Genomic DNA, 13,928 nt, shown 5'->3' with positions numbered 1-13,928 from the left:
ATAGCAGACCACTTGATGAGGAGACAGTAAAGCCTGTTCGGTTGGCATGCAAGCAGAAAGCTTTATTTACTGGTGTAATTGTTCCTCCCAATACACTGCTCCAGCTAATGTATGGTTTGATTTTCCTGCAAAAGCCCTTAAACGTACATATAAGAAGTCAAAGCTTATGGTCTCAATGAATTATAAGCATTTCTTCACTTTAACCACTGCTTAAAAATAAAAGTGAAATAACCTCCTAACAAAAGCTTCATGCATAAGCCTCATTTGCACCTAGAATGAATGATTAATTTACAGACATTATTTACTCTTACAATGGAGCACAAAATAAAGTCCAACATTCCAGAAAAATAAAATACTTCTTTAGAAGGGAGAATCCTCTCCAGACTTATTAGGAAATCACATGAACAACATCTGCAACACTTAGCTGCCAGGCTGACAGACAGCTTTGCTCAAGGACATCACTGTACCACAAAAATCCACACCACAACTGCTCAGTTTGGCCAGCATTTAGGACCCTCCTACATTTTTGCCCACCAAGGCGTGCCCCTGCCTTAGCGTGCTATCTCGGCAGAGTTAATCTCAGGTTTGCTCCTGCACTGGAGAAGGCAGCCACGCTAGTGTCCTTCACTGCTTCGCTAGCTATGGTGTGCATAGCAATGGCACAGCAGGCAGCACCCACCAGAACAGAGTCTGACAGGCAGATGGGCAGCTAAAACCACCTTCAAATTATTAAAATATTTCCAAAAAGAAACAAAAAGCCTGACTATTTGCTCAGATTGAACGCTGCTTCCAAAAGGCTACAAACTTCTCTCTCCAAGGGTGACCATGAAGAACTAGAGACAAGGCCATGCCCATCAGGGCCAGAGCTTCCACTAGCACCCTGGCTCCCAGTTTTCCACACCTTCCTCCAAGAAGCTTTCCACATGAGGAGAAAAATCATTTACCTCACAACACTACTCAAAAACAAATGCATGAAATAGTTGTGACAAAGGGTCCCACAATAACGTTAACTAGGTTATTATCAAGAGATTTCTCCTCAAACAGGACACTACCTCCACTGTCATACCCAAAATAACTAAATGTCAGTATTTTAGCTACTTCAGAAAGAAGCTAAACCAGATGACCACATGAATGCTTTGCAGTTACTCCCCGCTTGATCTTGACCAAAACCTAAGAAACTTCAGCAGACTCACAGCAGATCTCTCAATCCAGAGGGTGGGGTTGTACATCTCTCCCAGTGGCACAATTATGAAGATCCAAGCTCTCCAGTCTGGAAGCAAAGCCTCCATTAACTACCCCTGAACCCAGTACTAAGCACTAGATCTGATCTTTAATATTTCCAGTAGCACAAAATGTTTGCTCATGCATTAACCTGGTAAAATTTAATAGCCTACAAGAAGTTGTGGCTAATTGGCATCAGTTTCTAAGTTCTCATTTGTTATCAAAACATTTGATATTAAGGAAACAAAAGAAAACTTGGTCAGTAGAAACATGTATGATGGGGGCTGTTGTAGTAGGCAAAACATCTGAGCACCTACTAATTTGGCTGCAAGCTCTTGTTCAGAAAACAATGTCTGGCAATAATAATACGATCCCACAGAAAGGGCTCTACAGAAAGCTATTGACTCTCTCACAAAGGCTGTATGATTTATAAACGTTGTCACTGCCTATGCCAGAAAACTGATGACTGATTACCATGTATTTATTTCAGTATCAGGTATCCAGCCTGAATTAACTAGATTAGGCCACATGGAATTTCTTTACTATTTACAGCACAACTGAGTATAGCATTTGGCTTAAGTCAACAGAAAGAAGGAGCTCTTAAACCAAATCCAGCAAGAGCTAGAGTAGAACAAAGCGGCATGAATTTCATGTTTATTATTTATCACTATTACTCATTTACTGCACAAACATCTGGAATCCATAACCACAGTCCAACAGACTGATATTATTAGAGGGGAGAACAAAATAAATATATAAATAACAGCTTGTTAGACATCTGCAAAGCACTGCTACCACTCATCCATTTCCAGCTCCTAGAGGACAGGTATTCATCACCTTTTCGCTTGTGGTGCTGGCTGGGCATTGATTCAAAAGTTTGGTATCCCTGTCCCACAGTCCTCTGCGCAAGAGGCACAAGACCCCTGCCTGAGATACCGCACGCCCTCAATCTCTGGGGACAGAACTTCTGGGTAGCAGGACTACGGAGCAGGCAAAAGTAAGGCAGGGATGTGAAAGCACTCAGAGTAAAAAAAGCTTTTGAGAACAGCATCACCAAAGAGAGACATGAGTAAGATCACATTAGCCAAAGAATTCCTAAGATCTAAGAAACAGTACCACCTACCAAAGCACCTGAACATACTACAGTATGGTCTGATTAATACTAATAGAGACTGATAATTTTATTAATTTTAGGCTTACAGATAATGCTTGCAAAATACAAACATGTATGGTTTCTTTTCCAAGTCACTCCCCAGATCAACTACAGTGTGCAGGGCCTTGCTAGTGAAGCCTTCCTCACTTGCAACCTGCAATCTGCTTTAACAGATACATAACAATCGTCTATTAAATACTGTTCAATTTATGAGTATTTCATTGACTACTTCTAATTTGAATTTTATTCGATAACTATAGTAAAGCTCGAATTGCTTTACTGTTAAGCCTACAATATTTTTTTAGTACATATGAACATGTCTTAGTTCACCCCTGCAGCAGAGGATCTAAGGTGATGTGCCCAGATCAGTCATGAACATTTCCAGCTGCAGAAATGTATATAAATGTATATAAAATACAGAGAATATATAGTCTTCCAGTACCTCAAGGGGGCCTAAAGGAAAGATGGGGAGAGGCTGTTCAATAGGGCCTGTTGTGACAGGACAAGGAGTAATGGCTTTAAAATAGAGGGGGGTAGATTCAAATTGGATATTAGGAAAAAGTGTTTTACAATGCGAGTTACAGAACACTGGCACAGGTTGCCCAGAAAGGTGGTGGAGGCCCCATCTCTGGAAACATTCAAGGCCTGGCTGGACGGGGCTCTGAGCAACCTGACCTAGTCAGGGATGTCCCTGCTCCTTGCAGGGGGGTTGGACTAGACAACCTTTGAAGGTCCCTTCCAACCCTAACTGTCCTACAATTCTATGATTTACATGCCTACTGCAAGCTTCACTGAAGTACTCCATCATAAAGCATTATAAGCTGCAATGCATGGGAGTCTCCTAAATTCTGTCCACTTTTACAAAATCCATTGAAATATGCAGTCATTGCTAGATACACATTTAATTACGCAAGAAGCTCCATCCCTCTTTCTGCTCTTTGACAAAAAGGCTGTTCAGCATTCTGCAGACCCACACACAAATCCTCAACAAGGAAAAGAGGAACCTGTACTACCCAAAGATCAATCAATGCACAAAATCTTTGGCATTAATGTTAAAGCAGACTTGCTCTACTTTTGCTCTTCCTGTAGTGAGCAGCAAGAAAGATATTATTAAAGAGTTCAAGTAACTCCATGTAAGTGCCTGAGCCAGAGAAACAAAACACAACCCTCTTGCAAGAGCTCAACACCATCCTCTCTGAAATGGTACTGTGAGGATCAGCTTTTCCATTCAGGAAGAGCAGGCTGTCACCTGGGGCAGCAGAGCAGCCAGGGGCTGCTTACTGTCAGGGTAATAGCCGGATGTAAAGGAGGGCACCTTCCAATCAACCTGAGGCAGCACAGCCCCCAGAGGTAGTGCTGGATAGTGTAAAATGATCAAGTATAATAGGAACAAGAACATCCTGGACTCAAGCATAAGGAAATTACACAATTTTCAGTATGACCAATGCTCCAGCAAGAAGAAAAAAAAAACAAAAAAAAACCAAAAAAAAAAACCCCTCTGGAGGCTCTCCCCTCAGTAACTAGTTTCCCCACTTCTTTTAACCCTCCTTCAGCATCCTTCTGGTCCTCTCCCCTTCCTACACCAGTTCTTGTAGTAGAAGCAGCCTTCCTTCCATCTGCTTGCCTGCTATCCTCTCTCCTTTTCCTGGAGGCTTCTAGCATCGAGTGAGACAGAGAACCACATTAAAGATGGGGCAACAAGACCAAGTGCAAATGAAAGCACTTTGCCTACAGAGACTTCATGTGAATGAGAGCTTCTTTCAGGCTTTATGGAAAGGAAGATAAAGGAACACAAAAGCAGTGCTTTCAAAAAGAAACGCTGCCGCAGCAGAGGAACGAGCTGTGTGCATACCCATACGATGCAGCCACCCAGAGTCCCCGGCAGATACCACCTGCACCAACCGCAGCCACGGCTGCGCAGCGCAGCCCGGAGCCCGCCGGCAGCCCCGGCTCCAACTCCGGCCTCGCCTCGCACCGCACCCGCCGCGGGGCCGCCGGGCCCTCCCCTCAGTCCCGCCCCGAGGGGGAAGCACATGGGAACGAGGGGGACCGGTGCTGCGCCCTCCCCGGGGGCATAGGCGTCCTTTGCCAGAGGAGAGAGCAGGGGAGAAGAGGGGAGGAGACGGCGCTTACCGACGGGGAAGCATCACGGAGGAGCGTTACGGCTGCCGCCGCCGCCATTTTATACCCGAGAGGCAGAGACGCCACGCGCAGCTGCGCGCGACGAGGCACGTGGGGCTCCCGGCGCTTCGGGAAATTTCTGTCCGCGTGAGCAGGCGGCGCCCCCCCCCCCCCCCCGCCGCGCGGCCGGGCCGGAGCGGGTCCGGTTCCGATGTCGGTAAATCAGATCAGCGAGAGCGCCGCTCCTTTTGAGGAGCCATTGATGGGAGGTGAAACGGAACAATCTGGCTACGGAACCGCTGCTTCACAGCTACAGCAAAAGGCTCCAAGGCAGAGAGGGCTCCTTCTGCAATAGGCTGGCGGCACGGCCTGAAGTGACTGACTGCAAAGTTGTTCTGCTTTTGCTTCCCCTCGAGATCAGAGCGACGTTACCCTGGCACCAGCACTCACCTGGACCTTCCCCCGGCGCCTGCACCCCTCAGCAGCAGAAACCGATGCCGTGCGGTGTTCCTGTGGGCAGCGCGTCCAGAAATGTTACCCGGCTGGGCCTCCTGCCGCGCCAGTGGGATTCCTTTCACAGGTGGAAGAGAAAAAACACCCAAGCAGCGCAGCTGGCAGCACACATGCCTCCAGCATGTGTGGTGGAAACTGAAGTGCACTGATGCTTGGGTAAAATAATAGTAGTGTTATTTGCTGCAGTCACCTAAACATTTAGCTGTTTGCACTTAGGATACTGTAAAGTGCTAGTAGCAGCATTTTCTTATCCCCTAACTTACCAACTTTCACTATGTCAAAACCAGGTACACAGCTTATTTAGGTGCTGTAACTGGAAAACATTTTCACAAATCACACTTGGTCAAAGTACTTCTGAATATGAAACAAAAATATTTCTGTTAATTATTCTGTAATGTTTGGTATAATCACCACCCTTTATTGCCCTCAAATCTCTCCATTGCAGTGACTGTAGGAAACTAAGAGGACTGTACAGTATTAAAGGTAATTAATTTTTAAAATATAATCGGTTTTAGGAGGTTTAAAGGCTTTTTGTAACATCTCAAGTGTAACAATAGAAATAAACAGACGGCAGTTTCTGCTTGAATATTTCTGTGTTAGGAGTCTGTTTTTTTAGCAGAAAACAAACATTCTCCATCAACTCCCCTGGCAGCTTTATCTCTTTTTAATACAGGAAGGCAAGGCATATCACACTGAAACAGCATCCAAAGGCCAATGCAAGGACAACACGCACAACAGATGCTCAGTTTTAGGGTTTATTTCATCTGCTAACATTCATTCTTGATCTAGACAAAAACAATTAGATGATTATTATTTTTTTTTAATCCAGTTTTTCTTGTGGAAGAAAAGAAAAAACCTTTTAACACTTTTTTTTTTGTAAGATGCTATAAATAAATATATAAAGCTTTAAGTGTTACTTGGCTCAAGTTAAACAGTTGTCTTTTATTTTTTGTTGGTTTTAAGTTCCTGAAGTGGAAAAAAAAAGTGCAAACCATACACATTCAGCCCAATGGAATGACTCCAGCCACAATCACTTTCAGAGAAGCTGAATCTGTTTGATCTACAATATGGAGGATGGAAGATGGGTGGGGGGACAGCTTTATTTTTTTACCCTCAGTCACACAACTCCTAGAAGATAAGAACTGAGTTCCTTGGTAGGTAAAGCACCCAAAAAGGGGGGAGGGAGAAAAAGAAAGTCCTGCCTGCATTGCCTTTTCCCTTCCCTGTGCAGATTGTGCAGCAGAGAAAAGAAGAAACAATATAAGCAAAGCCTCAGACAAAAACAAATGCCAATGAAATATAAAATCAGATACCAGTAGGCATGGTGAGAAATCCTGTGGCTGTTGCGTGTTTGCCTGGCAGACTACACACAAACACAGAGGAACTTCACATTGAGAGAGGGTGGGGATTTTTGTCTTCTCCTTATGAAAAAAAGATGAAAAGGGGCAATAAAAATAAGTTAAATCATATTCCAATATGTACAAAACAAATCATGCTCAGTAAACCATTTGAATATAAAATTATTCATTATAGTACAACTCTCTCAATCCAGTCTGCAGAATTGACACCTGGGGGAAAACAGGGAGGGGGAATGGGGGGGCTTTCAGGGATGAGACAGACTCATTTGCAAATCTTGGTTTTTTTCAGCTTGCATGGCTAAAAATTACAGAAAAAACCACCTGCAGGTGGAACAATACAGGCTTTAATACCCACATGCTTATCAGGACCGCATTCACCTTGGCAGAACTCCTGTAGATGGGGCACAACAAATAGCCACAGATAGCTTGGATTGCGTGTGCAGACACGGGCTCCGCTGCTCGCTGGTCTACCCGAACTGCTGCTAACTGACCTGTGCTTTAAAGGCTTGGCTCTGCTGCTGATCAGGCAACGAATCCTGCATTAACTTCTGCCACTGGAACATGATCTGCTAATATTAGCCAAAACAGTAACAAAAAGATAACGCAGCCAGCCCTGTGATTTGAATCCAGCAGATTCTGTGAGCTGCATTCCAAACTATAGCCCTGGAAATACAATGTTTAGCATAGTCTGTGTTGCAGATTCCTGTAGTGATACTCATTTTTGTGACATTCATAAAATTCTACGGGACAGGAGGGGGTCTGAATAACATTAAATGGCAGTAGGAAACTAGAGAAGCTTTTAACCCCAGGATATAAATCTCGGTCAGGCTCTGTTCTGCACTGTAAGTCATTACCTTCTGCAGCTGTTCAGTGGTCTCTGTGAAGTGATTTGATGGGCTCGGAGTGAAAACTTCCTAACTGACGTGTCCGCACTGCCACTGTGCAACCTCACCAGTCAATCCTGCATTTTGTACCCTCGGTGGAGTACAAGGTGGCATCTGACTGTCTGGGAAACTCTGGAGTAGGAGGCAAACTCCTCCAGTAGAGCTAGCTGGGATGAGACAAATGAGCAATAAAAAGTTTTCTTCAGCAACAACACCCACCAAACAGTGAAGTTAACACTGTTCAGGTGACTAAAAGCTAAAAATACCTCCTTCTTAGCACTCCAGTGTGTCTTGGCCTTTCCACTCTCCCAAAGCAGGAATGGAGTCTGCTGGGAATTCTCCACTCAGAGCATCACCCTCGTTTGCGGATGTGCAAGGGTCGGCACAGTGTAAGATGGCACAGGGAGGCTAAAGCCATCGTCTTTGCCCTGGTACCAGATAACTGCCTGTCCAAAATACTCACTCACACTAATACTGCTGTCGGTATAAACCCTTAGAAATACGTTACACAGCCCCAGTTTTTGTAAAGGCTTTTCACGGGGCATGCCTGGAACCATGGCAGAAACACTGTGATGGACAAGCATCTGACTAGGTAAAATCTGAATTCAAGGGCAACCACGTCACCAACTCCAGTAGGAGACAGGTCGCAATCTTGCCCCTGCCCTCACTGTACCTGGCACTTGCCTATCCTGACCTGGATTGTCATGCATTGATGGGCCTCATGAAGAAACACTTCACGTAGTGAAGAAGGTCTCAGTGTGTCTGGAAGTCAAAGGAAAAATGTTTTGGAAGAAAGAGGCAGATATTGAACATGAATATACTATCTGGCCACTACTTCTGCCAGAGTGCCTTAAAGCCATTGTTCTCCATTCATTTTAAAACTACACATACATTTTTCATGTTATTGTAGCATCAAATAATGAGTCCTAAAAATAAAATAAATTGTACCACTTCAAACTGTAGTACATAGAAATCACAAAAAAACTACATTCACATTATGTTAAAGAAGTTCCCTTAAACCCACTAAAGGAAGAAGATAGTGCCAGGTACGTCCTGCAACCCACGTTCTGGCACACAGCACTGACAATAAATTAAAGCATGGCTTAGAGCCATAAACGGACCAGCACAGCAGCCAGGCTGAGGGATGGCTTTTTGCTCATTCTCTTCATTTCTGATACCTGGAATCTGTTCCAAAGTGCCCTATACTTCTCATACCTTGGAATACCTCTTCCAGTGCATAAATTTGTTATTGCCCATGTACAGGTGGAGAAACCAAGGCATTTGCCAGGCGCAGGATTTGAATCTTGAAATCTCTGCCTCAGTGCTAAGCTGAGGTCAGCTCTCCTTTTGTGGGTTGAAGTGAAACTGTTAACAAGACAGTTTTCAAGACAGTTTCATGTCTTTCGCTTGTAACTGTAATATATTACAAAGAAAATGTTGGAACAAGGTCTTCTACTGACATGCTTCTAGGGTCAGAGGCTGCCTCTGAGAACCCTGCAGACAGACCCATTAAAATCCAGCTGGTTACTCAGAGCCCATAACACAGAAACAACTCAGGCAAACTGGGCCAAATAATGTTACGAGTCCTAATCATATACAGTCCTGTTTACTGTCACCCTTTGGTAGATGAGAACATAATTTGGCTGTTGGTACAGAATGGCTGTCAGACGCCAGTGCCGGCACACGCAGACCTGCCTGGGCACTCCCTGCACGGCCCTGCCGGAGCTGCGCCGACGTGCACCTCAGACAGGGATTCGCTGCAGTAACCATTTGTGCGTTACGGATCCGGAACGCAGAATGCACAGCGAAAAGCCTTTGGGGAAAGCTGGAAACTGTGCATACAAAGCAGTTGCTTTTTATATCTTCTGTATTGGTTTTGTGGGTAAACAGCCTGTAAAATTGCATTTTAAAAATATAAATGTTTTCTTTAGTTACAGCAACACAGAAAAGCGCTGGGAACTAGCAGACATAGCTCCTCCCAGTCTTGGAATTCAGAGATGAGCAAATGGATTTGTAATACCTTCTGCCCCCAAGCCAACAACCGAAAATGGCTTCATTTTGCTTCCCACTTTTCAGCTAGGAGGAAATGCTTATGGCTGTGCTACACATCGCTGGGAACAGGGGCCATTTTGTGCCAGAAGCACTGACAGAACCTCAAAAGGCAGCAACACCACTCGCAGATATTGGTACCAGCCGAATGCATGGGTAACAACATTCCACTGTGCTTGAAGACAAATAAGCGTGTGCACTTTGCAGCACCAGGATGCAGACTCGATCAAAATCCATGTGAAATCAATAGGAAAGACATCCCTTGACTTTGGTGGACTTTGGATTGGGGCTGTAACAGGGTTGCATGTGAGCCTGAAGTGCTGTTTGTATTTTATGTTCTTAAGTTTTAGTCATCTTCACTCTTCTGGAGAACATCTCCAAAAGCAAGGTGCATCCCCCAGGGTGTACACAGAAGAAACAAGGCGGCTCCTCTGCTTACAGCAGCCCCTTCTTTGCAAAATTCAGTCTGAATTTGAATCTGTTGGAAACAGTGTACAGGCAGAGGGAGAATTAAAATATAAACAAGCAGCACTTCAGTGGATTTGTGTGATGGGAAAGCGACGCTGTAAAAATGACATGCTGAAGTTGAATGCCATAGCTCTCTGCCTCTCCTCCCGTGATTTCAATGCCATTTGATCTGCAGTTAGCATGGCCTTTAAAAATAAAATCACATTCCATTTGGTTCATAGTTTACCCTAAACAATAGCTGGTTCAGGTCTTACAGGCTAAGTAGTAACAGGGTGAGACATGAAACAGGCAAAAACTGCTTCATTTCCATGCTTCCAGCCAAAGAAAGAAGTGCTTGCAATAGCAAGAAAATGAGCCATACTTTAATTTGGTGAGTGGGAAGAGGAATTAGAGAAGTCATTGTTGTTCCATGACTCAAAAGTCAGTAAGCAGAACCTGGTTAGACTGTCACCACACTGAAGGATTAAACTTACACGAGTCCCTAAAAACAGCATTGAAAGAGTTCTGCTTTGAAAGTGGTCTGAGACTAAGAAAACATTATCCATAATTCCCCTTTCCAGCTTCATGAATACAGCTTGTTCATTTAAAGTAAGAGCTCCAGAACAGGCGCTCTGCCAAAAGACAATGTGCACGGTCTCATAATTAATTCAGACCCATAGTCAGAAATTTTCACAGCTCTGGAAGAGAGCCCCATCCTGTTCCCACTTAAATCAGTTCTAGTGACTTCACTGGAAGCAGGCTGATGCCCATTATCTCTTGATAAAAGCAAGTAAAAATAACTGAAAAAAATACAGATACAGATACATCTGTATGCTTGTTCTAGTTCAGTATTTCACACAGGAACAAACAAAACAAAATCACCCCCTCATCATGTTCCCATTAATGATGGATTATTTACAGGGTCTTCCCCGGAACTTGTCCTGCAGATTTATGAGGGAGTATTGCTATTTAAATTCTTCTTCCTTTTTTTAGTATGTAGGATAGGGTTTTCATGTGCTGTTAGCACATAATACTGATGACAGCATGAGCGGCAGTTGTGTAGGGTGACAGGATGATATGTAAGTGCACGTTTGAGACTATGTGAAGTTTGTTGGCTTTTAACTTGTTTTGGGACCTGCCTCTGAAACAAATCTGGGAGCTCTGTGCATGAATTCTCTATTACTTTTGTGATGAAGTTACGTATGTTTATGTGATACCAGTGCAATGTATCAAAACCACTGTGCTAAGTACATATCCTAGGCCATAGCCAATTTGCTTTAATGTTTCTCATCCTCTGATGTTTTTCTTCTTCTTTTAATTTTATGGTGCTCTACTTTCTGGCAGTGGCTGCCAGCTGAAACGAAGTGACTGCCTGTGTGCTCAGATCACCACCTGACAGGATAGCACTTCCTCAGCTCAGACACTGTTATCATTTACTCACAAGCAATGCAATTCCCATCCCACCTCCAAAAAACCCCACAAAGGAAAACCTCCATTTCCTTGGTTTTTAATTATGTATCTTTGTATCATTACGCTCAAGGGATAAACAGATTTTTTAAATCCTACTTCTGCCATTTGTGTTTGAATTGTGAGGATAAGAAACATTCTTTTGTATTTGGCCTTAAGAGTGGGTAACTGCATTTGTGCATTTTTTACCTCTGCATTATAATGTTGACCCTTTTTTTAATTTTTATGTATTTATTTTTTTAAGAATCTCATCGGTCTTGTAAGAAACAGTAAAAAGACCCTATGCTTAAGGAAGCAATCTATCTTCTGTTTTACAGACTTCCTTTTAAATAAAATATTTTTTGTTGTTTTTGTAATTTTACTTCCATGATCTTTTATATGGAAACCCTAGAACATCATTAATATAAAAGTCTGCCTAGGCTACCACTTCTCTATAATATGGCTCATGTAGTCCTCAGTGGGCAAGCGTCCTTGCTCTTCGGTCTCTTCCTTGGGAAGTGCTTCATTGGACCGGTGAAGAAGCCTCTCTTCCCGATTCTTTATCCTCTGCTCCATCCTCTCTAGCTGCCGTTTGTACTGGTAGCGCTGTTGGAAGAGGTCCTTTGCATAGTCATAGAGCTGCATGTCCAAGTCATTGAGCTCCTCAATCCTCCGGATGGTGTCATTATCCACCTCCACCCCTCCTGCCCTGGTACTGTTGTACTGCATAAAGGGCCGGATGAATTTCAGATTAAAAGTTCTCTCAAACAGGTACTGAGTCTTTCTCTGGAACTCTGTCAGGCCGAAGAAGGCCATGTCTTTGAGGTTCTTTTTTGCACTCTCCAGCAGGATCTGTGCTCGCTTGTTCTCTGGGATGAAAGACATGTTGTAGCAGCCAACTAAGCTCAAGTCAGCCAACATCCTTACTTGGCGGTTGTTGGCCAAATTATACGGGCAATCCATGAACTCCTGCAGCGTGCAGCCTGACCAATCTGTGCCTTCATAGCATGACGGCAGTTCTTCAGGAGTTGGTGTCCTGCCATCACACATGTGCAAGGAGGTCTTCCAAGTAGCTCCTCGTTGGACGTGACGCCATTCGCTGAGGTAACGAGACACAGGGTCTCTCAGCAGTGTGATGTAGTAAAATTTTCTACAAGAAGAGGAGAAAATAAAATAAATATTCTGCTAGTAACAAGGAAGATGCTTGGCAAGCTGCGATCTAGTGCAGATATCAAAGACAAGATTAAATCAACATCTCAGCATCCATTCCACTGTACTCTTGGATTATTTTCTTCTTGCAATATCTCATACAAACTAGTCTGTGCAACATTAGACCCATGTACTTCTTTCTAATTGCCCACCATTTTTGCCTTGTCAAGTAGTAACGCTTTTACCGGGACATCTGTTCCTAACAACAGACTGCAATGTCAGAACAAATTATCAGGATTCAACTGATCTACCAACTTCAGAGAGCAACCGTGACTTTAGGGACTGCCTGGCCTTTCACATGACTGTGCGCCCTCTGAATGAGCCAGGGCTTGCTCAGCAGGACAGCCCAGCAACTGCTGTGTTCATGAGCTGGGCCTATCATTTTCACTTTATGCAGATGCTGACCAGGACACCTACTGCTTGATTGATCTGGCTGCCGAGCTGAAATGGGGCAGTCTGCAGTGAGTAGCAGGATAACACCACAGGAACATAAATGAAAACTAATGGGAGATCAGGAATGCAATATGCTTTGTAGAAAAAGAAGGCATGAGTTGACAATCAGCAGTAGTAGCAACAGTTTAGTCTCGTTTCAGCTAATCTGCTATCAATTAAAACTTAAGACACACTTTTGACACATGAGACTAAAAAGGGGGAAAAAGCAAGACAGTCAGGAGGAACACACATAGCACATGGGGTGTTCTTGCTGTTCTAGGTATAATGAAGTTCCCAACAACAGAAGCTGTCCCTTGAGCTGCAAACATAACTGCTGTCTTCTACAAAGAGACCCTCCAGCTCCAGCACACCTTGAGCCTGGATAAAGTTCTGGGATTGATAGCGATGGCAGTCTGCAAGAGCCCTCTCCAGACAGAGGGAAATGGGCATTTTTTGCCCTGACTTCCAGTAGCTTAGGACTATGGTGTCTCCCGGTGTTTTTAGAACAAGGAAATCCCTTCTCTAGTTGCTAAAGCTGGCAGGGAGCTAAATCCACATGTACTCCCAGCGCACGGGGCTGTGTGACACTGCACAAATGGGAGCACCTGTCTTTGGCAGGGTAACACACACATGCAACTGAAAATGTTTAATGTAGAGGTGGTGGTGGATTCATTTCCCCACCAGAAATGCATCTTTGGAATGCTGCTATGGTTGGCTGCCCTGCTGGCACCGCTTGGGAGAGCTGAATGTGATGGCCATTGTGAGGGCACTGCACAGTTTTTTGATAAAAGAAAAAAAAAAGACAAAAAATTCTGCTTTGGCTAATATTAACGCATCCATACTTTCCTAGCACCTTCAATATTATTCTTCCTAGCAGTAACCTAAATTACTGCAATAAGAATAATTTAATTTTAAGAAAATACATCAAAGACATTGCCCGGGAAGTCTGATTTTAAGGCATGCTTGCTTTCCCAATTTATTATTAACTTGCTGAAGGGTTGTTTCAAGGCAATAAATTTTGATCTTTCCAACAATGGCAACGGGTGTCCACTCAGGCTTCAAGGCTTCAAATCCTCTCCTGCTTTCCACCTTCAG

The 13,928-nt window shown here is 43.8% G+C and overlaps 1 protein-coding gene across 1 annotated transcript in view; it reads right to left on the bottom strand.

Moving 5' to 3' along the window:
- Positions 1-5,750: 5,750 nt before the first annotated feature.
- HS6ST1 (heparan sulfate 6-O-sulfotransferase 1) overlaps positions 5,751-13,928 on the bottom strand; it is a 198,259-nt gene continuing 190,081 nt past the window's right edge. The window contains exon 2 of the mRNA XM_086754726.1: positions 5,751-12,342. Coding sequence (XP_086610852.1) covers positions 11,634-12,342 — 709 coding nt within the window. The 3' untranslated portion in view covers positions 5,751-11,633. The remainder of the gene's footprint in view (positions 12,343-13,928) is intronic.

This window comes from Chlamydotis macqueenii, chromosome 9 (genome assembly GCF_036417535.1).
Source record: "Chlamydotis macqueenii isolate bChlMac1 chromosome 9, bChlMac1.mat, whole genome shotgun sequence".
Taxonomy (NCBI): Eukaryota; Metazoa; Chordata; class Aves; order Otidiformes; family Otididae; genus Chlamydotis; species Chlamydotis macqueenii.
This window is presented reverse-complemented; position numbering and strand designations above follow the sequence as displayed.